Source organism: Maniola jurtina, chromosome 28 (genome assembly GCF_905333055.1).
Source record: "Maniola jurtina chromosome 28, ilManJurt1.1, whole genome shotgun sequence".
Taxonomy (NCBI): domain Eukaryota; kingdom Metazoa; phylum Arthropoda; class Insecta; order Lepidoptera; family Nymphalidae; genus Maniola; species Maniola jurtina.
Genome location: NC_060056.1, coordinates 2,676,009 through 2,701,120, shown reverse-complemented (window position 1 = coordinate 2,701,120; position 25,112 = coordinate 2,676,009). Strand labels below are relative to the sequence as shown.

Here is a 25,112-nt window from a genome sequence, read left to right as displayed (position 1 = left end):
GTTCAAAGTCTAGTAAAATTTTTTCCAAATGTTCACAACCCAGGCTGAGATTCATAGAGCGCACTTTTGACTTAGCTTAAACTTTTAAGGGCACGCTTACACTAAAACCAAAAAATGCAAGGTTTCAGGCTCTAATATGAAAGACTTCCACATAATTGAATACAAGTCACACTAATATTATAAAGGCGAAAGTTTGTATCGAAAGTTTGTATGTGTGTGTATGTGTGTGTGTGTGTGTGTGTGTGTATGTTTGTTACTCCTTCAGGCAAAAGCCACTAGACGGATTTGGCTGGCAATGGAGATAGATAATATCCTGGATTAGCACATAGGCTACTTTTTATCCCGGAAAATCAAAGAGTTCCCACGGGATTTCAAAAAACCCAAATCCACGCGGACGAAGTCGAAGGCTTCAGCTAGTTTAAAATAAATCAATCTTTCGTATTGATTTTTGCGAAAATTATTTTAGTTATTTTGATACACAGATACACACGTCAAACTTATAACACCCCTCTTTTTGGGTCGGGGGTTAAAAATAAATAAAGATATTTTGAATATTTGAATTTTGCTGACAGGGTCTTGAGATAATGTCCGTTGAACTTGACTTTGTTTTTAGGGTTCCGTACTTCAAAAGGAAAAACGGAACTCTTATAGGATCACTTTGTTGTCTGTCGGTCTGTCTATCTGTCTGTCTGTCTGTCGGTCTGTCGTGTCTGTCAAGAAACCTGTAGAGTTCTTCCCGTTGACTTAGAATCATGAAATTCAGCAGGTAGGTAGGTCTTATATAGCACTAGTACAGGAATAAATCTGAAAACCGCGAATTTGTGATCCATATCATTTAAAAAAAAAATATGTTTCAATTTTCAAAGTAAGATAACAATACCAAGTGGGGTATCATATGAAAGGGCTTTACTTGTACATTCTAAAACAGGTTTTTATTTATTTTTATGCATAATAGTTTTGGATTTATCGTGCAAAATGTTGGAAAAATACCCGAGTACGGAACCCTCAGTGCGCGAGTTTGACTCGCACTTGGCCGGTTTTTCTATGTTCAACTCAAGACCCAGCCGTCTGAAACAACGTTTTATTGAATCATTATCATCATCATTGTCAACCGATAGACCTTGCTCGTTTCATAGTTTATTAGTAATTTTTTTGGGTTAATACTAATTCAGTGTAGATAACCCAAAGTCATCAAGGTTTTTAAAACCATACTCATAAAATTAATTAGTGTTTTAGAATAGTTTTAGCAGGTAAACATATTTTTCACACCACTCGCTCCACAATGCCTTATTACTGACCTGTTATATCTAAAGGTAAAATACGTCATTAAATTCCTATGAATTAGCCGGCAGTATATAATCAGTATATATATATATACAGTATAGATAGGCAGTACCTATAATCTTTTATAACAAAATTCCTCAGCCAATTTTGGACTTGGGACACAGGTTCAAAAAATCTATTAAAAATATGCTCCTGAGAAAAGCATATTATACTATCGAAGATTATGTAAATGATAAAAGAGCGTGGATTTGACCTGCAGCTCGCTCCAGCAATGCGCGGGACTTCAATTGCTTTTAAACATGGCATAATATTGTATATCAAATCTTTGAAAAGAGCAACCGCCGAGTTTCTAGCTGGTTCTTCTCGGTAGGAAAGGCATTCCGAACCAGTGGTAGATGCTTTTGACGATTCAAAAGAACTTGTAAAAGTCTAATTGAATAAAAATATTTTGAATTTGAATTTGAATTTGAGTAATGTTGTACTCAGTGTGCGTGTTTGTGTGTATGTATGTTTGTTACTCTTTCACGCAAAAACTACTGAACAGATTTGGCTGTAATTTGAAATGGAGATAGATAATATCCTGGATTAGGACATAGGCTACATTTTATCCTGAAAAATCAAAGAGTTCCCACGGGATTTTGGAAAATCTAAATCCACGCAGACGAAGTCGCGGGCATCAGCTAGTAATAAACAATCACCTATAAAACCTCTTAGACCAGTTCTACATTGTTAGAAGTGTATTCGCAGCGCTCTCCATACAAAGTTTGATTAGGAGTAGGACCACTTTGTTGTCTGTCTGTCTGTCTGTTTGTCTGTCCGTCCGTCCGTCCGTCCTTAAAAGTTCCGGATTCTTAAAAGTACATATGAAAGGTACAGAGGCAGCTTGCATCCCGGAAATTGACATAGGCAACTTTTTATCAGGGAAAATTAAAGAATTCCCACGGGATTTTTAACAAACCAAATCCACCCGGACGAAATCGCGGGCATCATTAAAATAATATTCAAATTGGAATCTAACTCCGGTTGTGTGGGTCAAGCTCCAAATACATAAAAGTAGGTACCTACTCTTCTTCGCGGCATGTAGAACAAGTTATAAGATTAAAATAAAACAGCCTAACCTATAAAAATCGTAAATGTCAATTTTATTGACCATAAACAGGATCCGAAACCATGTTGCTTTTTATATTTGGAGATTCAACTTAATTTTAGAAGAAACTAATCGTACTAAATCTTCTCAGTGTAGTCATGCCTCTTCTGGAATAGTGGTCTAATGTCCGCCTTCTATTAGAGAGGTTGGGGGTTTATTTTATTTTACTAATAAAATCGGTCGGCGGTTCAAACCCCACCCGTTGAACTATTGTCGTACCCACTCTTGGCACAAGCTTTATGCTTAATTGGAGGGGAAAGGGGAGTATTAGTCATGATTAGCATGGCTAATATTATTTTTTTTTAAAAATTAAGTGAAATGAAAATTTGAGTACCTACCTGAGAGAGTTTACAAACTTGCGACTTTATCCTTGGTATAAAAATGTATCCTATATTGGTCAAATTAATTAGCACTAAGGTCTCATTCACACGAGAGCTTTTTAACGTCCGTTCAAAAAGCTTCCAAATAGAACAAAAAAGCGGTAAAGTGCGAGTCGGACTCGCACCCAAAGGGTTCCGTACCATCGCCCAAGATATACCTAACACCTTTATCTAAAACTCTGCGAGTTAATATGATAAAAATGTATTCCCAAGTATCGGTTCACACGTAAAATAGAGTTGATGTCTGAACTTGGGAATACATTAGTTCTGTTTGAACGCTTTTTTAAAAGGGGCCAATAATTTTTTTTTTCTCTCTCGTCTGGCTTTTACAATGATTAGCCAATGTCAAGTTTGTTGTTATTTGTAACAAGTTAGCTAAACTATACAAGTATGGACCCCGTCTGTGCCGCCGCTCGCCAACATACGCACGGCACCCCCTTAGAGCGCTTTTCAGTCAGTTTTAACAAAAAAAAACACTCCAAAAAGTCACAACACGCGCGCCAGCAAACGCCACCACAGACGAAGTCGGGGCCAATAATAAGCTCTCGTGTAAATGAGGCCTTAGTCAGTTAAGGAAAAATTATATGTAGGTAATATATGTGTCTAGAAGACGACTCGAATGCTAATTTTCATTTTTTATTTTACAATCATTTAGTCACTAGGTGGGAATATAAAAATTAATATAGGTAGGTACATATTTCTTAGTTACATACTACATACGATACATACAGGTCAGCATTTGTATTCTCCAGCGCATCAAATCGGGTATTTATCTCAAGCAAAGGCTAAATGACCTCAAGTCCTCGATCGATAGGTCGTTACATTTTAAACTGATCGTCGTCCTTTTTGTTCGAAACGTGATAAAAGCCATATTGTTTTTTTTTTCTTATTACTTGTCGTCTGCGGACGGGGTACCACGTCTTTGTAAAAGAAGAACAGTGAAAAATAGAAATAAATTAAAGTCTAAACATAAAACCATTTAGGACAGTGAAGAAAACTGAATTGTATTCTAAATTATGTATATGGACTATAAAACTTGAAAAAAAAATTGCGTTTAGTAACAATAAAAAATAAAAATACATTAAATTAATTAACAGATACAAAATAGTAATTGCAATTTTTTTAAAGTAGGTTTTAGTAGGTAGTTTTTTTTAAGTGCAGTCGAGTCGAATATTTAATTTTTTTTTCTTAGAGAAGTTTCTGATTACCAGGATGTGAACGAAAGTGAAATAATACTTAAATCGATAGAAAAAAAACGTTTAAAGCGATTTTTAAATAAACCATAAATAAGAAATCGTAAATAATAAAATATAGCAAGAAATATACAGGTCTTGTATATATTTTTAAAATTTTAAACTTGTAATGGGTAATGGATTCACACAATTATAACGAAGTTAATAAAAAGAACGTAATATTTAACTGTATTTTAAATACATATATGAAATCGTAAATGAAATATAGCAAAAAACAGACGCGTCCTATTTTTTTTTAAATTTAAACCCCTATTTAGGTATATTTATTGGATTCCTGCAATAATTATGAAGAAGTTATTAAAAATAATAATATTATAAATGATCTGTACATATATGTAATCGTAAATAAAATATAGCAAGAAACAAACAGGCATTTTATATATATTTTTTTTTTAAGTTTGAGTTTAATCTAATTATGGATTCCTGCAATTATAAAGAGGTTAACTGTGCCGAGGACGTGATAAAAGAAAAAGAGTCGCTGATATCCATTACGAAACAGGTAATTTTTTTTATTAATTAATTATTCATGAAGGGCAAAAATGGTAGACAATTACCGCGACTATGATCATCACCATCATCAGCGAATAAACCATTATTTATTATTATTATTATTTATCATCGCGTACCTTATTCGAAACGAGGTTTGGCGATCATCATCCGAAAAGCTCTACTTTCAACTTCGGGTAAATAAGCCCTGTCCACCCCCTTAAATATCGTCCAACCATTTGCGTCTTTGGCGACCTTAAAAGCTCTTTTGCCTACAATTCTCCCTTCCAACACTAATCTTGGGAATGAGAATTGTCCTCTCTGTAAATGTCCAAAGAAAGCGACCTGCCTTCGCATGATGGTGGACATGAGTTCTTTATCTTTGTGGACCAATTCCAGTACCTTGGTGTTCGGTGTAAAGCTGTTCTATTATCATTGAAACATCTCTCATTTCAATCAATGGTCGACTACGATAAAGTACATCAAACGATTAGGCCGTTGGGTCTTGGGTCTCAAGTATGGAAATCCCTTAAGAGACTATACAGTACCTATATTTTTTCAGATTCCGTACATCAAAAGGAAAAACAGATACCTGATCACTTTGTTGTCTGTCTGTTCGTTTGTCTGTCTGTCGTGTCTGTCAAGAAAACCTATAGGGTACTTCCCGTTGACCTAGAATCATGAAATTTGGCAGGTAGGGTCTTATAGCACAAGTAAAGGAATAAATCCGAAAACCGTGAATGTGAAAATTCAGGTGCAAGTTACACCTTGACTGCAATCTCACCTGATAGTAGGTGATGACCGCAGTCTAAGATTGAAGCGGGCTAACCTGGGTTGTTTAGCAGTGTTTATTAAACTCATATATATGTATATCCCTTTGGTTTAACATAATATGACCATTTCGCTGCAACATTTACAAGCCCATATACTTAGTTACAATAGACCATATATATAAGTGGCGCCCTCATAGCAAGTTTTTTAGGGTTCCGTACCTCAAAAGGAAAAACGGAACCCTTATAGAATCACTTTGTTGTCTGTCTGTCTGTCCGTCGTGTCTGTCAAGAAACCTATAAGGTACTTCCCGTTGACCTAGAATCATGAAATTTGATAGGTAGGTAGGTTTTATAGCACAAGTACAGGAATAAATCTGAAAACCGTGTGGTTACATCATTAAAAAAAAAAAGAAAAGTGGTAAGATAACTATACCAAGTGGGGTATCATATGAAGGGGCTTTGCCTGCAAATTCTAAAACAGATTTTTATTTATTTTTATGCACAATAGTTTTTGATTTATCGGGCAGAATGTCGGAAAAAATACCCGAGTACGGAACCCTCGGTGCGCGAGTCTGACTCGCACTTGGCCGGTTTTTATATTTCTGGTTAAGGTTTAAAAGCCATTTGAGTAGACATATTATGTACGCCGCGTTCTGATAACCGGTTATATGACATAACACACCCACGTGGTTTTCTTAATGACTGACTGGAATAGCGTCATCCGTTTTGTTTAACAGGGCTCTCTCCGTCACTTACTCCATACAATCGTAGTCCTAATTTCATTTGAATATTAAGCAACCATGGTCCATGAAATTTTGCAGACATATTCTAGAAACTAATATCTGTGCCTGTGGTGTTTTAGATTTTTCTAAAAATATGTAGTTTTAAAATTACAGGGGCTCAAAGATTTGAATGTGAATTTTTAAGACCGCGTAACTTTGAAACCGAATATTTTAACGGAAATCTGGAAAACCACAGGCATAGATATTAATTAGTTCCCGGAACGTTTCTACAAAATTCCATTGAGTATGATTGGTTAGTATTCCAATGAGAGACGAACTACGTTCATATGGAGCGAGTGACGGGGAGACCCCTCTTAATTTGTTTTGTCACCGTTCTCATTTTGAGAAAAGACCCGTGCTCAGTACTGAACCGGTTCGGTGGCTCTCCTCTAAAATCAATGGGGTAAAACAATGATGATGTTAATTTACTTGTTGACAGATTTTCATAAGCAGTGCAGTATGGGTGCAGTTTTTCATGACCGGCATGTGTATCGGAGCACCCACGGTATTTATTCCGCAAATTAAGAACGAAACCAACTCCACTCAAGTAATTGACGAGGAAATGGGATCTTGGCTGTGTGAGTTTGCTATTTTTAACCACCTACCCAAAAAGAGGGGTGTTATAAGTTTGACGTGTGTATCTGTGTGTCTGTCTGTGGCATCGTAGCTCCTAAACTAATGAACCGATTTTAATTTAGTTTTTTTTTTGTTTGAAAGGTGGCTTGATTGAGAGTGATCTTAGCTTTATTCTAAGAAAATCGGTTCAGCCGTTTAAAAGTTATTAGCTCTTTTCTAGTTACCCTTCACATGTCGGGGGTGTTATAAATTTTTAATCTACACTTGTTAACCGTCAATTCGTCGAAATCTTTTTTTATGCATGTTTCCCGATCACTCAAAGACGCCTGGACCGATTTGGATTTTTTTTGTTTGAAAGGGTGAAGATCTGATGAATATCTTCGGAGATGGAGAACAGAACTCCTCAATGGATAACAGTAAATTGCTCGCGATCAGTGTAATAGCTTAGTAAACAGTAGGGTTTTAACTGGGCATAGCATATTATAGTACAGTGGGGCCACTAAAAATTGTGAAATAAAAAAAATTCAAAACCAAGCAAAGCAAGGGAGACATTTGAAAAAACTTGCATATATATAAGCTGATGACACATTTCAGAAGGATTCATACCCTTCATGAGCCATTTTCGAGTAATTTACAAAAAAAACTGTTAAAACTAGATTAAAACTGTCAATAGCAAAAATTATCTTCATTAAATTATCTACAAAATTATTTTGATAAGACTTATAGTTTCGAAAATATGCTCACCTTGCAAGAATTTTTTTTGTTGGAAAAACTGTGTTAGTTTCGTGCAATTTCCGCAAAAACTAAAAAAGCTACGGATAAAACGATTTTTTGACGTGATGTCAACGTCTTATAATTCGATAGAGCCGGCTGCACGCACGAAAAAACATGACTCATGCGGCGTTACCTCGCTCTGAGGCGTTCCATGTAAGGCTTGAAGTGCAAGCGAGAGCGCGGAACGAGCGACAAAGAAGCACAATCGCCCTTTGTTGTCACGTTCAACTATCGTCAGTAAACCGACTTTACAGACAACCAATTTTTTTTTCTTTACAGTTTCAACCAGCGGCTTCGCAATGTACCCATGGCTCATCATCCTGCCACTCTTCACCAAACGCTACGGTCGGAAGCTTCCTCAACTCATCACCGCGATATGTTCCATAGCCATATTCATCATCCTTTACTTCAGCCAAAATGTTATCCAAATCCTCGTATCTGAAGTCCTTCAAGGATTCGTTTACGCTGGCAATATATCTGTTAGAATCTTAATAGTCACTGACTATACGTCCCCGAAATACCGAGGGGTGTTCTTAGCTATAAAATCCGCGAGTTTTTTCTGGGGTATATGGATGGCGAATGCTATAGGCACGTTTTTTTACTGGAAAAACATAGCTATTGTCGGTTTTATATGTGCAGTTTACACGTTAAACGTCTTGTTATGGCCTGAGTCCCCATATTGGTTGGCCAGTAAGGGAAGGTTCGTCGAATGCAGGAAATCGTTCAGATGGATTCACGGTGTTAACACAAAATCCGAGATCGAGTTAAAAGAGTTGATCAAAGTGCAGACTGAAAGAATTAGATTGGAGAATGAGTATGGTAAAATGGGGTTTAAGGAAATGGTTAAAAGCAGCGAATTTTATAAACCTTTATTTTTGTCTATTGCGACAATAGTTCAGTACCATTTTTCTGGTAAAATTGCAATCAGTTTGTATATATTGGATATATTTAAGAATATAACTGCGGATGAGCGCTCGGCGTATATGGCTATGTTAATTTTGGATGGTGTAACAGTTTTCGGGATGTATGTGGGGTCATTTTTGTCGCGGATTTTAAAACGACGTACGTTATACATGTCTTGTTCGTTCACTGGTGTTGCAGTTCTGTTCGCAATATCTGTATATCTGTTTTTAGTTAGATTAAACGTATTGGATGAGAATCACTTTGTTACTATTGCGTTGCTCTGTTTATATTCTATAGCAATTAGTTGTGGTCCATTGATATTATCATTCTCTTTATACGGGGAATTGATATCGCTGAAATTCCAAGCAATATCGTATACGCTGGTATCGTTAACATTTGGTGTATCTTACTCAACTCTTATTAAGGTATCTCCGAGTATGTTCAGAAATTTTGGTATTGATGGCACATTCTTGTTCTTTACTGCAACCTGTGGGCTAATAACTATTTACTTGTATTTCTGTTTGCCCGAAACCAAGAATAAGACTCAGTTAGAAATCGAAGCGTATTTCAAAAATAAGAGTAAAGTTATTCAAAATGATTATAACTCAGTTTTACTTACGAAAGAGGTATATTAAGCGAACTTAATTTAGTTTTTTGCTGAGGTTGTGATCCCTTCTATCAATATGTGATGATAAATCGACAACTTCTGGTTACCTGGCAGAGATCGTTTCAAAGCGATGAGGCCGCCAAATTGTACTACTTACTATTTTTGTGGTGTAATATTTTTTTTGTGTTTCGTTTTAAATGGTGTACAAATAAAGCATATTATTTCAACTTTTACAGACTGGTAATGGGGCTGCCATATTTCGAAGCATATTCATAGATGTCGTTTTACCTAACAACTCAAAATCACGAGCAGTATTTCGTAGACCGTGTCGTTCTACCTAAAAATTTGAAAAACAAGTAGAATAGCCTTGTTCGTTTGAATTTTTTTTTTTTCACGATTTGCATAAAATTTGTTTTGCGAATTTTCCTTATCTCTAACGAATGATATAAAATAATAAAATTACTTAACTAGTTAACTTAACTAAAAATTAAATAAATTATAATTACATAAAATTATATCTACTTTACGAGACATTTTAGCGTGATTAATAGGGTGACAGAAGGGCTGGCTCATTTTTTGCGCAACGGATCAGCCTGGCTGTCCAGCGCGGAAATGCAGCCAGTATTCTGTGCACCATTCCACGCGGGCATGATTTGTTACATAGTAATCAGATAAGGCTAGCTTTAAGTTTTAAATTGTAATATTTTCAATGATACCATGTTTATAACCATTAGATTATAGTGACTTTGTGATATATTTTAATAAAATTTAATAGTTTTTTTATTACAGAAATTTTGTTTTAATTTTCTACAAGGAACCAAAAGCTTAATTTGGTATAATCCGCCAAACCAAACAAATCGGTATGGTGCAACATGCAGCATGCGACATGCACCGCCCGCCCTCCCGCTGATAAACATGCAGGAAAAGTCAGCCACCAAGCAAGCCATACGCACCACCACCACGCGGCACCACACAAATCCCAACACCACTCGACGCGCGTTTCGCCCCGACACCGGAGCATCCTCAGGAGATGTAGACCTTACAATGCCTAATTAAATACCAAATTAAGCTTTTTGGTTCCTTGTATATCATAGACTTCCGCAAAATAACGCCTGCTTCTATACTACGTTTTAATTTTTGTTTAAAATCATTTTTTCATCACATATTCTTATGACCCGACTATCTTAGAAAGAATCTATTATTATTACTAACTGTCAACTAACTTATAAAAAACTAGAGGATGCCCGCGAATTCCTTCGCGTGGATATCGGTTTTTTAAATCCCGTAGGAACTCTTTGATTTTCCGGGATAAAAAGTAGCCTATGTCCTTCCCCGGGATGTATCCCAAGTCTGTACCAAATTTCATTATAATCAGACAGACAGATAGACAGACAGACAGACAGACACACTTTCGCATTAATTTTAATATTATACTATGGATAAAAACACAATCTATGTTGTAATCCAATATCAAAAACCTGTTCGAATTCCCAACTGACTACCTCGCTTTTTTCGAATTCACCTACTCATTTTTGGGGTTCCGGTACCTCAAAAGGAAAAAAGGAACACTTATATGATCACTTTGTTGTTAGTCTATCTGTCTGTCCGTCCGTGTTTGATTTTCCGGGATAAAAAGTTGCCTTTGTCAATTACAGGGACGCAAGCAAGTTACCTCGGTACCTTTCATACAAATCGGTTAAGCGGATGGGTTTTTAGGAATCCCGTGGGAACTCTTTGATTTTCCGGGATAAAAAGTAGCCTATGTCCGTCCCTGGGATATAAGCTAACCCTGTACCAAATTTCATCAGAATCGGTTTAACTATTGGGCCGTGAAAATGTAGCAGAAAGACAGACAGGCACACTAGTAGAGAATTGACCAGGGAGTAACATAGGCTACTTTTTTAACCGACTTTCAAAAAGGGAGTTGTGTTTTTCTACCTATGTACACCGAAATCTCCGAGATTTCTAAACCGATTTGTGTCATTTCTTTTTTAATCGATAGAGGAACTTTGCGACATTGTTTCATAAAAATTTGGAGTCCAACTCCTCAATCCTGATGCTGCAGGGGATCTGACCAATTCACGCGGGCGAAGCTGCGGGCATCAGCTAGTTTATAATATTAGTATGCATAATCATGATCATTATCAACACATCGACGGCTCACCACTGAGCACAGGGTCTCAACCGGCGCTTTTAACTTTCAAGTTGAAATCGAGAGAGAAATCGATAGTTGATAGTTGAAAGTTTCAACTATCAACAATCGATTTCTCTATCAACAAAAGATCGATATCACTGGACACTGTAAAGAGTGTATTTATTATCTATGCTGTAAACTGTTGCATCCTGTGGTGCATCTGTGGTGCATCCCTAGCAAACTGTCAAACAACTCAAAAAGTTAATTTTGTCTGTGGTCGTAGTAAAAAAAAACCATGTTTTTATCTGTGGTTTTCGAATTTAGTCAACAAAAAATTCTACAAACAAATTGTACATTTTTCACAGATTTTTCATGTAAACTTTTGATTTTGTTTTATTAAATTAAAATAAATATGGAAGACGATGCAAAACTAACGTTAAAAAAGATCTGTTGTGCATGCCTAAGCGTTGATAGGAAATTGAGTCAACTTTGTAAGCTCAAGGATGGTGTAAACAACTTATTTACACTAGTTTCGGTGGACTCCGAGGCATATGAGGTAAACTTAATACAATAGAATAGATTTTTACTCAAATAAACTTTTTACTAGTGCTTTTCAATCGTCAAAATAATCTACCACTGGTTCGGAATGCCGGAATATAGTCAACCTCCTTACTGCAGTGTTGAGCTTGTCATGAGAAAAGTCATATCATTCGTTTTTAGGGTTCCCCACCTCAAAAGGAAAATCGGAACCCTTATAGGATCACTTTGTTGTCTGTCTGTCTGTCCGTCCATCCGTCAGTCCGTCCGTCCCGAAAGGAAAGATATGAATATCCCCCTGGATCTCTGGACCCAGGATCCCTTCGGAGTAGGTTAGGTAGCGGCAATAAAAATACACATTCTGTGAAATATTCACCTCTCTACCTGTTATGGTTCACAAGATACAGCCCGCGGACAGACAAGGTTAGTGATAGGGTTCCGTTGGCATACTTCGGTGCGGAACCCTGTAGTCCAAAATGGCGAATTCCAAAATAGCCATCATGCAATTTAAAACTACAAAGTTTTACGAGGACATCTTGTATGATGGTATGGAACCCCTTCGTTGCGAGTTTTATTAGAAATAAAAATAAACAGACTGACTGATTGATCAATCAACGCACAGCTTAAACTACTAGTCCAATCAGGCTGAAATTAGGCATGCAGATAGCTATTCTGGCCTAGTTTCTCCTTTCACTAAAGGTTGCCTGGTGGAGATTGCTGTGATCAATAAGGCCACCCTTGCACACAATTGTTTTGGTTTGGTTATTTCATGTTTTGTGTGCAATTTTTTTTTTATCTATCCATCTATGACATAGACATTTCCTTAGTTTTTTTTTGTTGTGTCAAAAGCAGATTTGTAAAAATTTTAATATTAGATGCTTTAAAAAAAAACAGCTACCTTATGGGTGTAAAATAGAGATGTGAAATTTGTGTAGTCCATGTGGACCAAATCACAGGCATAATTTAGTCTTTTATTTTTCTTTTACCATGTTTTAAAATCTAGTCTTTATAAATTTAGATTCTGTGGTTCCAGGCTATGTTCAGGAGAGATGGGACACAGCTATACATCTGTTGGGAGTGTGGTGCGCTGATGAGGAGGCAACGGAGGTTTATTGACCAGGTGTGCGATGCTCAGAAACAGCTGTCTCAAATTATTGATGGTCAAGTTATTGTAAGTGTAGGCTATTTGAGACTTTTGAGCGTTAATCCATATTAATGTTAAAAATGAGAATGTGTGTCTGTCGGCCTCTTTGCTAGCTTTTGACGGCCCATCCCTTAAATCTATTTTGAGTTTTATTAAAATAATATCCCTTATCCATACCAATATTATTAATGAGAAAGCCACCAAATATTACTAATTAGAATACCAATATTATTAATGTGACCAAATATCACCAAATAAGAATACCAATATTATTAATGCAACCAAATATCACCAAATAAGAATACCAATATTATTAATGCGACCAAATATCACTAAATATCACCAAATAAGAATACCAATATTATTAATGCGAAACAGACTATGACTGTACTATTGTATTTTTTTAAGTGTTTTATGAACATGCTGTGGGCGTACCTGAGAATAATAAATAAATAAATAAAGTGTGTCTGTCTGTCTGTTTGCTACCTTTTCACGGCCCAAAAGTTCAACTGATTTTGACGAAATAAGGACAGGCATAGGCTATTTTTTATCCCGGAAAATCAAAGAGTTCCCAAGGGATCTTTGAAAACCTAAATCCACGCGGACGAAGTCGCGGGCATCCTCTAGTTATTAATAAATCGTTTGACTGTTTAGCTTTGCCTGCAGGGTGGTAACTGGCCACAGCCATAGCCTCCCACCAAATAAAACTTTTTTTTTCTTCTTCTCTTGTCTGGCTTTACAAAGATTAGCCAATGTCAAGTTTGTAGTTATTTGTAACAAGTTAGGGAAACTATACAAGTATGGACCCCGTCTGTGCCGATACTCGCCGACACACGCACGGCACCCCATTAGAGTGCTTTCCAGCCAGTTTTAACAAAAAAAAAAACACTCCAAAAAGGCAGAGCACGCCCGCCAGCTAACACCAACACAGACAAAGTCAGATAAAGCTTTTGACTTCAAATAAAAAGCTTCATAAACACAAGATAAAGTCAAACCAGCACTGAAAACCGACTACTACCCGCGAACTGCCAATAGATAGCAATAGAACTCAGATTTTTTTTTCATTAGATATTCCACTCGATATAATAGCAAAAAAAAATTTTGGAAACCCCCACTTTTTTGGATGTAACATTTGTCAGGTAGATTTTTTTCGTATAAAATGTAGCCTATGTCACGCGGACCATAATAACAAATTGATTGACACCTCATTCATCAAAATTGGCTCGGTAGTTTAGGCGCTATGGTGAAACACAAATACAAACATACATAGACTGCTAAAATCATAACCCTTCCTTTGCCGTAATCGGGTAAAAAGGGAATTTGGTTTGTTGTTTATGAGCTTTATTTTATTTCAGTTGAAACCCCAAAATAGTCTATCAAAACTAACTAGGATTCACCAAAATACATACGACAAAGAATTTATATTTCACGATATTGCCATAGACAATTTTATAGACTGTGGACCTGATATTCACATTCCAGTAAAATCAGAAACACCTTTGATAGACATAGATTATGAATTGGCTAGTGTAAGTGATGGAGAATCAACCATAGATAATGTAGAAGAAATTACAGTATCAGAAAATAAATTATTAATAAAACCTCTTACCTCGAATAAAAGACTATCAAAAGGAGAATCCATAGACAACATAGATGATATTATAGAAGTATTAGAAAATGAAATAAAAGTTAATATTATCAATGAAAAAGTGGAGAGTCAACCTAAATTAAATAATATAACAGTAGTAGATAGAAAATTTGAAATAAAACCTCTTGAAAATAATAGAAAATTAAGAAGTAAAAGTACATTTAAAGATCCCAAAGATAAAAAGATTAAAATAGAAACTCTTTGGAACAAAAGAAAAGTTAAGAAAGAAGAGGATTTCTTAAAAGAAGATGGTTTCTCTAGAATGAGAATGACTGAAGAAGAATTGTTAGCTAGTATTGAAAGAAGGAAGTCTGAAAATGATTATGTGCTCGCGTCATACAAGTGTGAGTCTTGTGTAGAAGTTTTTAAGGATCAAAATGATTTGGAGGAACACAATTCAAAATCGCATTTACAGGTAACAATCTGATTTAACTGACGATTTCAGACATCTTAGGTGTATTTATGGGGTGTTAATTTGGAAAAAGATATCCATTTTCAAATTCAAAATGGTGTATATACCTTTAGGGTTCTATACCTCAAAAGGAAAAACGGAACCCTTATAGGATCACTTTGTTGTCTTTCTGTCTGTCTGTCCGTCCGCCCGTCCGTCGTGTCTGTCAAGAAAACCTATAGAGTACTTCCCGTTGACCTAGAATCATGAAATTTGGCAGGTAGGTAGGTCTTATAGCACAAGTAAAAGAATAAATCTGAATACAAATTCGAAAACAAACGAATTTTTGGTTACATCATTAAAAAAAAAACAAAATGTGTTTAAATTTTCAAAATTAGATAACTATACCAAGTGGGGTATCATATGATAGGGCTGTACCTGTAGATTCTAAAACAGATTTTTATTTATTTTTATGTATAATAGTTTTTGATTTATCGTGCAAAATGTCGAAAAACATACCCAAGTACAGAACCCTCGGTGCGCGAGTCTGACTCGCACTTGGCCGGTTTTTTTTTCATTATTTACAATGTAAATGAGTGTCATTTCCAATGTTTTACAGGATGACGAATGCTGATTTAAAAAATTATGTCCAAATGTAACATTTCTTTAAAATACTTTCCACTTAACCTACTGTATTTTTAACCCCTGCCCCAAAAAGAGAGGTGTTATAAGTTTGTGTGTGTGTGACTGTGTCTTTCTGTATCTGTGTATCTGTCTGTGGCATCGTAGCTCCCTAACTAATGAACCGATTTTAATTTAGTTTTTTTTTTTTTGTTTGGAAGGTGGCTTGATCGAGAGTGTTCTTGAGAATCGGTTCAACCGTTTGAAAGTTATCAGCTCTTTTCTAGTTACTGTAACCTTCACTTACCGGAGGTGTTATAAATTTTTAATTTACACTTGTTTATTTTACAGAAATCGAAATTCATACAATGTGACATCTGTCAAGTTTACATAAAGTTCTGGTGGTTAGCACAACACAAGGACGAACATTACGTCAAATATCAGTGTAACGAATGTACTGAAGTGTGTTACAATGTGATAGATATGCTGTTACATTTGAAGAACACGCATGATATGCGGAATGTGTTAACCAAGGATATAATCAGACGGGTAGGCTATTTTCTCGACATATTTTTAGGGTTCCCTACCTCAAAAGGAAAAACGGAACCCTTATAGGGTCACTTTGTTGTCCGTCTGTCTTAAAATCCTGTCCCGTTGACCTAGAATCATGAAATTTCGCAGGTAGGTAGGTCTTATAGCACAAGTAAAGCAAAAAATCCGAAAACCGTGAATTTGTGGTTACATCACAAAAAAATTAAAATGTGTTCATGAACAAGTAATTAGTATTTTCAATTTTCAAAGTAAGATGACTATATCAAGTGGTGTATGAAAGGGCTTTATGTTTATATTCTAAAACAGGCTTTCATTTATTTTTATGCATAATAGTTTTTGATTTATCGAGCAATATGTCGGCAAAAGTATCCGAGTGCGGAACCCTCGGTGCGCGAGTCTGACTCGCACTTGACCGGATTTTTTATTTTACAGCTCAAAAGAAGAGCGCAACAAACGAAACCAGATTTGGCGCCAAAAAAGAGCGATGTAACAGAAGAACAGACAAACGAGGATTCACCATCAGGGTATAAATGTGCTGAGTGTAATAAGTGTTTTGAGTAAGTCATCTTTATTATTTTTAACCCCCGACCCAAAAAGAGGGGTGTTATAAGTTTGACGTGTGTATCTGTGGATCGTAGCTCCTAAACGAATGAACCGATTTTAATTTAGTTTTTTTTGTTTGAAAGGTGGCTTGATCGAGAGTGTTCTTAGCTATAATCCAAGAAAACCGGAACGCTATATCGCTTGGCGGCAGGGCTTCGGCAGATTTTTACCCGACTGTACCAAATTTCGTCAGAATCGGTTAAACTGTTGGGCCGTGAAAAGGTAGCAGACAGACAGACATACACACTTTTGCATTTATAATATTAGTATGGACTAGCTGTGCCCGCGACTTCGTTCGCGTGGAATAGCTCTCAGCGCGCTTTATATAGCCACGGACGCTCAGGCGCGAGGCGTGTAGTACGTACTCTGTACGTTAAAAATGTTCGCCGTGATTCTTTAAATTGACATAACTTCTTTATTTATGAACCGATTGACATGAAATAAACACTAAATGTTAAGTGAAGCTTACTACAATATATTAGTGAAAACCGTATCTAAATCGAATAAGCCGTTTCTGATTAATTACAATTTCGGGTTCGCCATCGATATAATAACAACCCCTACTACTTTTTTTTATATATTTCCATTGTACAGACACCACTTTTCTACAATTTTATTATATGTATAGATTAGGATTAGGATGAGCGTAGATAAACAAGTAATTGTAACTCTTGTTACAGGAACAGATACCAGCGATACAAGCACGTCATGAGACAGCACAGGGAGGGCCATAAGTGCGACACGTGCGGCAAAACCTTCGCGTTCAAAAACACGCTCACCAAACATGTACAGTGAGTATCATCATGAAATATTCTTAGTTACAAAAAAATCGGTGATTTCCACGACAGGCAAACTAGAAACCGTAATAGGCTCGCATATCCTACGCTCCCAGTAATCCAGGAAAGTGGGAAAGTCAATTGTGCGAATGAGTGTAATCCATACTAATATTATAAATGCGAAAGTGTGTCTGTCTGTCTGCTACGCTTTTACGGCTCAACCGCTGAACCGATTTTAATGAAATTTTGTACAGACTTAGGATACATTCCGGGGAAGGACATAGGCTACTTTTTGTCCCGGAAAAACAAACAGTTCCCGCAGAATTCCTAAATACTCATCCACTTGATCGATTCGTATGAAATTTGGTACCGAGGTAGCTTGCGTCCCTGTAATTGACATGGGTAACTTTTCATCCCGGAAAATCAAATATTTTCCACGAGATCTTTAAAAACCTAAATCCATGAAGACGAAGTCGCGGGCATTCCCTAGTATTTTATAATAAAATTCCACAGTCAATTTTAGACTTACACAAGTAAAACACACAACATAAGTTACACAAGGACACAAGTTTAAAAAATGTATCAAAAGTATGCTCGAAGATTATGTAAATGACAAAAAAGCCTGGATTTGACTCGCTCCAGCAATACACGGCGCTGCAATTGCTTGTATACAGTATGCTGTATGGCATATTATTGTAAATTGAATACCTGAAAAGAGCAACCGCAGAGTTTCTTGCTGGTTCTTCTCGGTAGGAACGGCATTCCGAACCAGTGGTAGATTATTTTGACGATGCAAAATCACTTGTAAAAGTTTAAATCTTACGAGAAGCACCCTATAGAGTATCTTGACAGACACGGACAGACGGACAGCAAAGTGATCCTATCAGGGTTCCGTTTTTGCTTGTAACGTACGGAACTCTAAAAAGAAGTAGATCATCTTGTACGATGGTACAGAACCCTTCGTGTGCGAGTCCGCCTCACACTTGACCGGTTTCCAGGATCCACGCGGCTCCCCAACCGATGAAACAATGTGCAGTGTGCGGTAAGATGGTCCGTCGCGACGACTTTCCACTGCGTCGCGTGCGACAAGCGATTCGTGTCGCGCGACAATATTACCTAGTGTTTCCATAAACAATGTAGTTGCATATTATTTATGGAAGCACTATATAACCCTATTGATAAATAGACAGATTGACACATTAAGTAAATCCAAGTGGTTTTTTTGATAATTAAAAATAAAATTTCGTGCAAAGTATTGAAAAAAATAACCCGAGTACGGAACTCTCGGTGCGCGAACCCTGAAAAAAAGTAGTAGGTAGGTAGGAAGAAAAGAAGTAGTAAGGGTTCCGTTTTTGCTTTTAACGTATCCACGGAACTCTAAAAAAGTAGATCATCTTGTGTGAAGGTACGGAACCCTTCGTGTGCGAGTCCGCCTCACGCTTGGCCGGTTTCCAGGATCCACGCGGCTCCCCAACCAATGGAACAATGTGCAGTGTGCGGTAAGATGGTGCGTCGCGACGGCGTCAGAGCGCACGCGCGTATCCACGGCACTCGCGCGACGTTCCACTGCGTCGCGTGCGACAAGCGATTTGTGTCGCGCGACTCTTACGAGAACACCCCGTAGGAAGTACCCTATAGGTTTTCTTGACAGACACGGACAGACAGACAACAAAGTGATCTTATAAGGGTAGCGTTTTTGCTTGTAACGTACAGAACCCTAAAAAAGTAGATAATCTTGTGTGAAGGTACGGAACCCTTCGTGTGCGAGTCCGCCTCACACTTGGCCGGTTTCCAGGATCCACGCGGCCCCCCAACCGATGGAACAATGTGCAGTCTGCGGTAAGATGGTGCGTCGCGACGGCGTCAGAGCGCACGCGCGCATCCACGGCGCTCGCGCGACGTTCCACTGCGTCGCGTGCGACAAGCGATTCGTGTCGCGCGACTCTTACGAGAAGCACCTCAAGTACTCCAGCAAGCACGCCGTCACCGATGTACGCAAGTTAGTTCAAAACTTTCATCATCATCATCATCATCAGCCTGTGGACGTCCACTGTTGGACATAGGCCTTCAGTATAGAGCGCCACCACACCCGGTCCTCAGCCTTCCTCATCCAGCCACTTCCCGCCAGCCGCTTTATATTTCGGCTTTCGCTACATTGTATTTGAGGCCATGTTCTTTAGCGAACTGGTCACAAATACTGAGCAGTTTATTGAGGGGCTGAGAAGCACCATGTCGTCAGCGTAGCTCAAATTGTTAACGCAGACGTTACCAATATGGCAACCGAATTACCCGTATTATATCGTCGGTCCATCGTGCTGGAGGGCGTCCTACACTACGCTTGCTTATACGCGGTCTCCACTCAAAGACTTTCCGGCTCCAACGGCCATCGCCTCTACGACAGGCATGGCCTGCCCACTACCACTTCAGCTTGCTAATAGTTTGGGCTATGTCAGTGACCTTGGTTCTCCTGCGGATCTCCTAAATTCGGATCTTATCCCTCAGGGAAACTCCTAACATGGCCCTCTCCATAGCTCGCTCAAAATTTTACAACAAAAAAAACTCTACCTTCCCAACCCTTCCCTCCCTTACAACCTACTCTCTTCCCTTCTACTCCCTTTTACGGAACTGTTATATGATCACTTTGTTGTCTGTCTGCCTGTCCGTCTGTCAAGAGGACCTATAGGGCACTTCAGGTTGACCATGGCAGGTTGGTAGGTCTTATAGCTTATAGGTCTTAAAGGAAAAAATCCGAAAACCGTGAATTTGTGGTAACATCACCAAAAAAAATTAAAATGTGTTCATGAACAAATAATTAGTATTTTCAATTTTCAAAGTGAGATAACTATACCAAATGGGGTATTCATATGAAAGGGCTTTAGCTGTACATTGTAAAACAGATCTTTATTTATTTTTGATTCATCTTGCAAAATGGCGAAAAAAATACCCAAGTACGGAACCCTCAGTGCACGAGTCTGACTCGCACTTGGCTGGGTTTTTCTTTCTTTCTAAAAAAATCATTTTTTCTAGATACAAATGCACGATGTGCGACAAAGGCTTCCGCACAGCAACCGCACTGAACGACCACGTGAACTACAATCATATGGGGAAGACGCAGCATAAGTGCCCTATATGCCACAAGGTGAAGCACACACACACACACACACACTCACGCACGCACGCACATACACGCACGCACGCACACGCACACACCCATACGGGATGTGATCAGAACGCTAGCAAAAACAAAGGTCATGATCTACTGATGATCCGTAGTATCACACTTCACACTAATATTATAAAGGAGAAAGTTTGTATGTGTGTGTGTGTGTGTGTGTGTATGTTTGTTACTCCTTCACGCAAAAACTACCGGACGGATTGGGCTGAAATTTAGAATGGAGATAGATTATACCCTGGATTAGCACATAGGCTACTTTTTATCTCGGAAAATCAAAGAGTTCCCACGGGAATTTTAAAAAACCTACATCCACGCGAACGAAGTCGCGGGCATCGGCTAGTAATATTATAAATGCGAAAGTGTGTCTGTCTGTCTGCAAGCTTTGCACGGCCCAACGGTTTAACCGATTTTGACGAAATTCGGCTTGATTAATTTTATTTGATTTTGAGTTAGCTTACATCCCGAGGACGAACATAGGCCACTTTTTATCCTTGAAAATTAATGAATTCCTACGGAATTCTTAAGAGTCTATCCGTTTAACCGATTTATATGAAGTTTGGTACAGAGGTAGGAGGAGGTAGGAATGAACGTAGGAGGGTGATCACTACATTATTAACCCCTGACCCAAAAAGAGGGGTGTTATAAGTTTGACGTGTGTCTGTCTGTGGCATCGTAGCTCCTAAACTAATGAACCGATTTTAATTTAGTTTTTTTGTTTGAAAGGTGGCTTGATCGAGAGTGTTCTTAGGTATAATCCAAGAAAATCGGTTTAGCCGTTTGAAAGTTATCAGCTCTTTTCTAGTTACTGTAACCTTCACTTGTCGGGGGTGTTATAAATTTTTAATTTACACTTGATTACATTAACTTGAAAACAAGTGTAAATTAAAAATTTTCAACACCCCCGACAAGTGAAGGTTACAGTAACTAGAAAAGAGCTGATAACTTTCAAACGGCTGAACCGATTTTCTTGGACTAGTCCGCGCCTACGATCCAAAGTATCTGAGTTTTCCAAAACATCATTTTCAAATAAATAATTATGTATATCTAGGCAACGTCCATCTTGACAGCTTGACATTTGTCAATTGACACTTGAATATTATGAACCTAAGGGTTATCTTACCTTTTTTTCTACAAGAAAACTAGAAAAGAGCTGATAACTTTGAAACGGCTGAACCAATGTTTTTCGATTATAGCTAAGAACACTCTCGATCAAGCCACCTTTCAAACAAAAAAAAAACTAAATTAAAATCGGTTCATTCGTTTAGGCGCTACGATGCCACAGACAGATACACAGATACACACGTCAAACTTATAACACCCCTCTTTTTGGGTCGGGGGTTAATAATGTTAACTTTCTTTTACAAAACGCTAACAGTTAGGAATGATATTGGTTGTAGGCTCTGGCGACTCGTCGCTGCGTCACGCGACACGTCAGCCGCGCGCACCTCGGCATCAAAGAGAAGTCGGGCGACAAGATACTGTGCCAGACTTGCGGGAAGGCTTTCAGGGTACGACACGCCTAATATTTAATATTAGGCCTAATATTTTTTGACGTGACAACGTCTTATAATTCGATAGAGCCGGCTGCACGCACGAAAAAACATGACTCATGCGGCGTTACCTCGCTCTGAGGCGTTCCATGTAAGGCTTGAAGTGCACGAGCAAGGTAAGGTAAGGTTTGAACGAGCGACAAAGAAGCACAATCGGCCTTTGTTGTCACGTTCAACTATCGTCAGTAAACCGACTTTACAGACAACCAATTTTTTTTTAAAAAGAATATTAGCCATGTTAAATGACTAATATTCCCCTTTCCTCTCCAACTAAGCGTCAGGCTTGTGCTAGGAGTAGGTACGACAATAGTGCAACGGGCGGGTTTTGAACCGTCGACCTTTCGGTTTTTAGTCCACTCCTTTACCGGTTGAGCTCCATGTTTCTCTCCATAGTCGTTATTCCTCATTACTGAGGGTCGTGACCCCTTTCCATTAATCGTATTATGGTGGGAGTCCCCAGATCCTTCTGCACACAACTAGACTAAAGCCTCATTCGCACGAGAGCTTTTTTAACGTCCGTCGAAAAAGCGTTTCAAATAGAACAAATGCATTCCCAAGTATCTGTTCACACGTCAACGCTTTTTTAACGCGCACTTTGTAATGTCAGCACAACGCCGGGTTTTAACAGGTTCGTGCGAATTAGTGCTTAGAGAAGAACGAGATGTCGACTCTTAGGTTAATTGACTTTTAGTTAGGTAACCGGGACCGACGGCTTAATGTGCTCTCCGAGGCACGGAAGAAACGAAAAGGCCAAATTCGGACCTCTGAAGTCGGTCACCCATCCAGTTACCGACTTGGGTCAACGTTGCTTAACAATCACAATCAATTGATATGCATTGTTATAACTAGGCTACACGTCTCTCATAATATTTTTTACTGACTTCAAACAACGAGCCCCTAGGTTTGATTCCTAGCACGGTCAGTTTGGGAATTTGTATACTTCTAAATTGTCTCTGGTCTGATCTTGCTGACACGACAGACGGACAGACAGACAACAAGGTGACCCTATAAGGGTTCCGTTTTTCCCTTTGAGGTACGGAACCCTAAAACCCGTAACATTTTTTCCAGGACACAAAGTGTCTCCGCGAACACGAACTAATACACACGGGCGAGAAACCCCTCTCCTGCGATCTGTGTGGACGCACGTTCAGGCAGAGTGCGTGCCTGTACACGCACAAGCGTCGCGTGCACAAGGTGACGCCCGCCAGGCTGCGCGTGCGCCACACGACGCCAGACTGCGCCACATCCGCGAACTCTGTTACTTTGAATGTGAATAAAAGCGAAATAAGCTAATGATGTTATAAGCGTTTTCTTTTATCACCTAAAAGTGTTAGTTTCTTTCTAAAAAGTCACTTCTTTCTTTATACGTCGACTCTTTGAAAAATATCCTAGAAGATGCCTATGTATATCAAGAAATAACGATGTTCTGTATAAACGCTCTACATAGTACTGTAGATAGACCCCGCCAGGCTGCGCGTGCGCCACACGACGCCAGACTGCGCCACGTCCGCGAACTCTGTTACTTCGAATGTGAATAAAAGCGAAATAAGCTAATGATGTTATAAGCGTTTTCTTTTATCACCTAAAAGTGTTAGTTTCTTTCTAAAAAGTCACTTCTTTCTTTATACGTCGACTCTTTGAAAAATATCCTAGAAGATGCCTATGTATATCAAGAAATAACGATGTTCTGTATAAACGCTCTACATAGTACTGTAGATAGACCCCGCCAGGCTGCGCGTGCGCCACACGACGCCAGACTGCGCCACATCCGCGAACTCTGTTACTTTGAATGTGAATAAAAGCGAAATAAGCTAATGATGTTATAAGCGTTTTCTTTTATCACCTAAAAGTGTTAGTTTCTTTCTAAAAAGTCACTTCTTTCTTTATACGTCGACTCTTTGAAAAATATCCTAGAAGATGCCTATGTATATCAAGAAATAACGATGTTCTGTATAAACGCTCTACATAGTACTGTAGATAGACCCCGCCAGGCTGCGCGTGCGCCACACGACGCCAGACTGCGCCACATCCGCGAACTCTGTTACTTTGAATGTGAATAAAAGCGAAATAAGCTAATGATGTTATAAGCGTTTTCTTTTATCACCTAAAAGTGTTAGTTTCTTTCTAAAAAGTCACTTCTTTCTTTATACGTCGACTCTTTGAAAAATATCCTAGAAGATGCCTATGTATATCAAGAAATAACGATGTTCTGTATAAACGCTCTACATAGTACTGTAGATAGACCCCGCCAGGCTGCGCGTGCGCCACACGACGCCAGACTGCGCCACGTCCGCGAACTCTGTTACTTTGAATGTGAATAAAAGCGAAATAAGCTAATGACGTTATAAGCGTTTTCTTTTTATCACCTAAAAGTGTTAATTTCTTTCTAAAAAGTCACTTCTTTCTTTATACGTCGACTCTTTGAAAAATATCCTAGAAGATGCCTATGTATATCAAGAAATAACGATGTTCTGTATAAACGCTCTACATAGTACTGTAGATAGACCCCGCCAGGCTGCGCGTGCGCCACACGACGCCAGACTGCGCCACGTCCGCGAACTCTGTTACTTCGAATGTGAATAAAAGCGAAATAAGCTAATGATGTTATAAGCGTTTTCTTTTATCACCTAAAAGTTTGTTTCTTTCTAAAAAGTCACTTCTTTCTTTATACGTCGACTCTTTTAAAAATATCCTAGAAGATGCCTATGTATGTCAAGAAATAACGATGTTCTGTATAAACGCTCTACATAGTACTGTAGATAGACCCCGCCAGGCTGCGCGTGCGCCACACGACGCCAGACTGCGCCACGTCCGCGAACTCTGTTACTTCGAATGTGAATAAAAGCGAAATAAGCTAATGATGTTATAAGCGTTTTCTTTTATCACCTAAAAGTGTTAGTTTCTTTCTAAAAAGTCACTTCTTTCTTTATACGTCGACTCTTTGAAAAATATCCTAGAAGATGCCTATGTATATCAAGAAATAACGATGTTCTGTATAAACGCTCTACATAGTACT

The 25,112-nt window shown here is 38.3% G+C and overlaps 3 protein-coding genes across 3 annotated transcripts in view; 2 read left to right on the top strand and 1 right to left on the bottom strand.

Annotated features, from left to right (window-relative positions):
* LOC123879747 (zinc finger protein 616-like) overlaps positions 1–8,603 on the bottom strand; it is a 35,150-nt gene extending 26,547 nt beyond the window's left edge. The window contains exon 1 of the mRNA XM_045927658.1: positions 8,590–8,603. The gene's annotated coding sequence lies outside the window, so the exon portion shown is untranslated. The remainder of the gene's footprint in view (positions 1–8,589) is intronic.
* Positions 3,949–9,602, top strand: LOC123879750 (facilitated trehalose transporter Tret1-like). Its single transcript, XM_045927661.1, has 3 exons — positions 3,949–4,563; positions 6,545–6,683; positions 7,735–9,602. The coding sequence occupies exons 1-3, from the start codon at positions 4,480–4,482 to the stop codon at positions 8,991–8,993; spliced, it is 1,482 nt and encodes a 493-aa protein (XP_045783617.1). The 5' UTR covers positions 3,949–4,479; the 3' UTR covers positions 8,994–9,602.
* Positions 9,603–11,408: 1,806 nt separating this feature from the next.
* Positions 11,409–23,389, top strand: LOC123879302 (zinc finger protein 62 homolog). The gene is made up of 11 exons (XM_045926946.1): positions 11,409–11,655; positions 12,670–12,807; positions 14,136–14,843; positions 15,792–15,989; positions 16,425–16,549; positions 17,276–17,386; positions 18,827–18,960; positions 19,301–19,370; positions 20,399–20,510; positions 21,944–22,054; positions 23,165–23,389. The coding sequence occupies exons 1-11, from the start codon at positions 11,512–11,514 to the stop codon at positions 23,387–23,389; spliced, it is 2,076 nt and encodes a 691-aa protein (XP_045782902.1). The 5' UTR covers positions 11,409–11,511.
* The last annotated feature ends 1,723 nt before the right edge of the window (positions 23,390–25,112 follow it).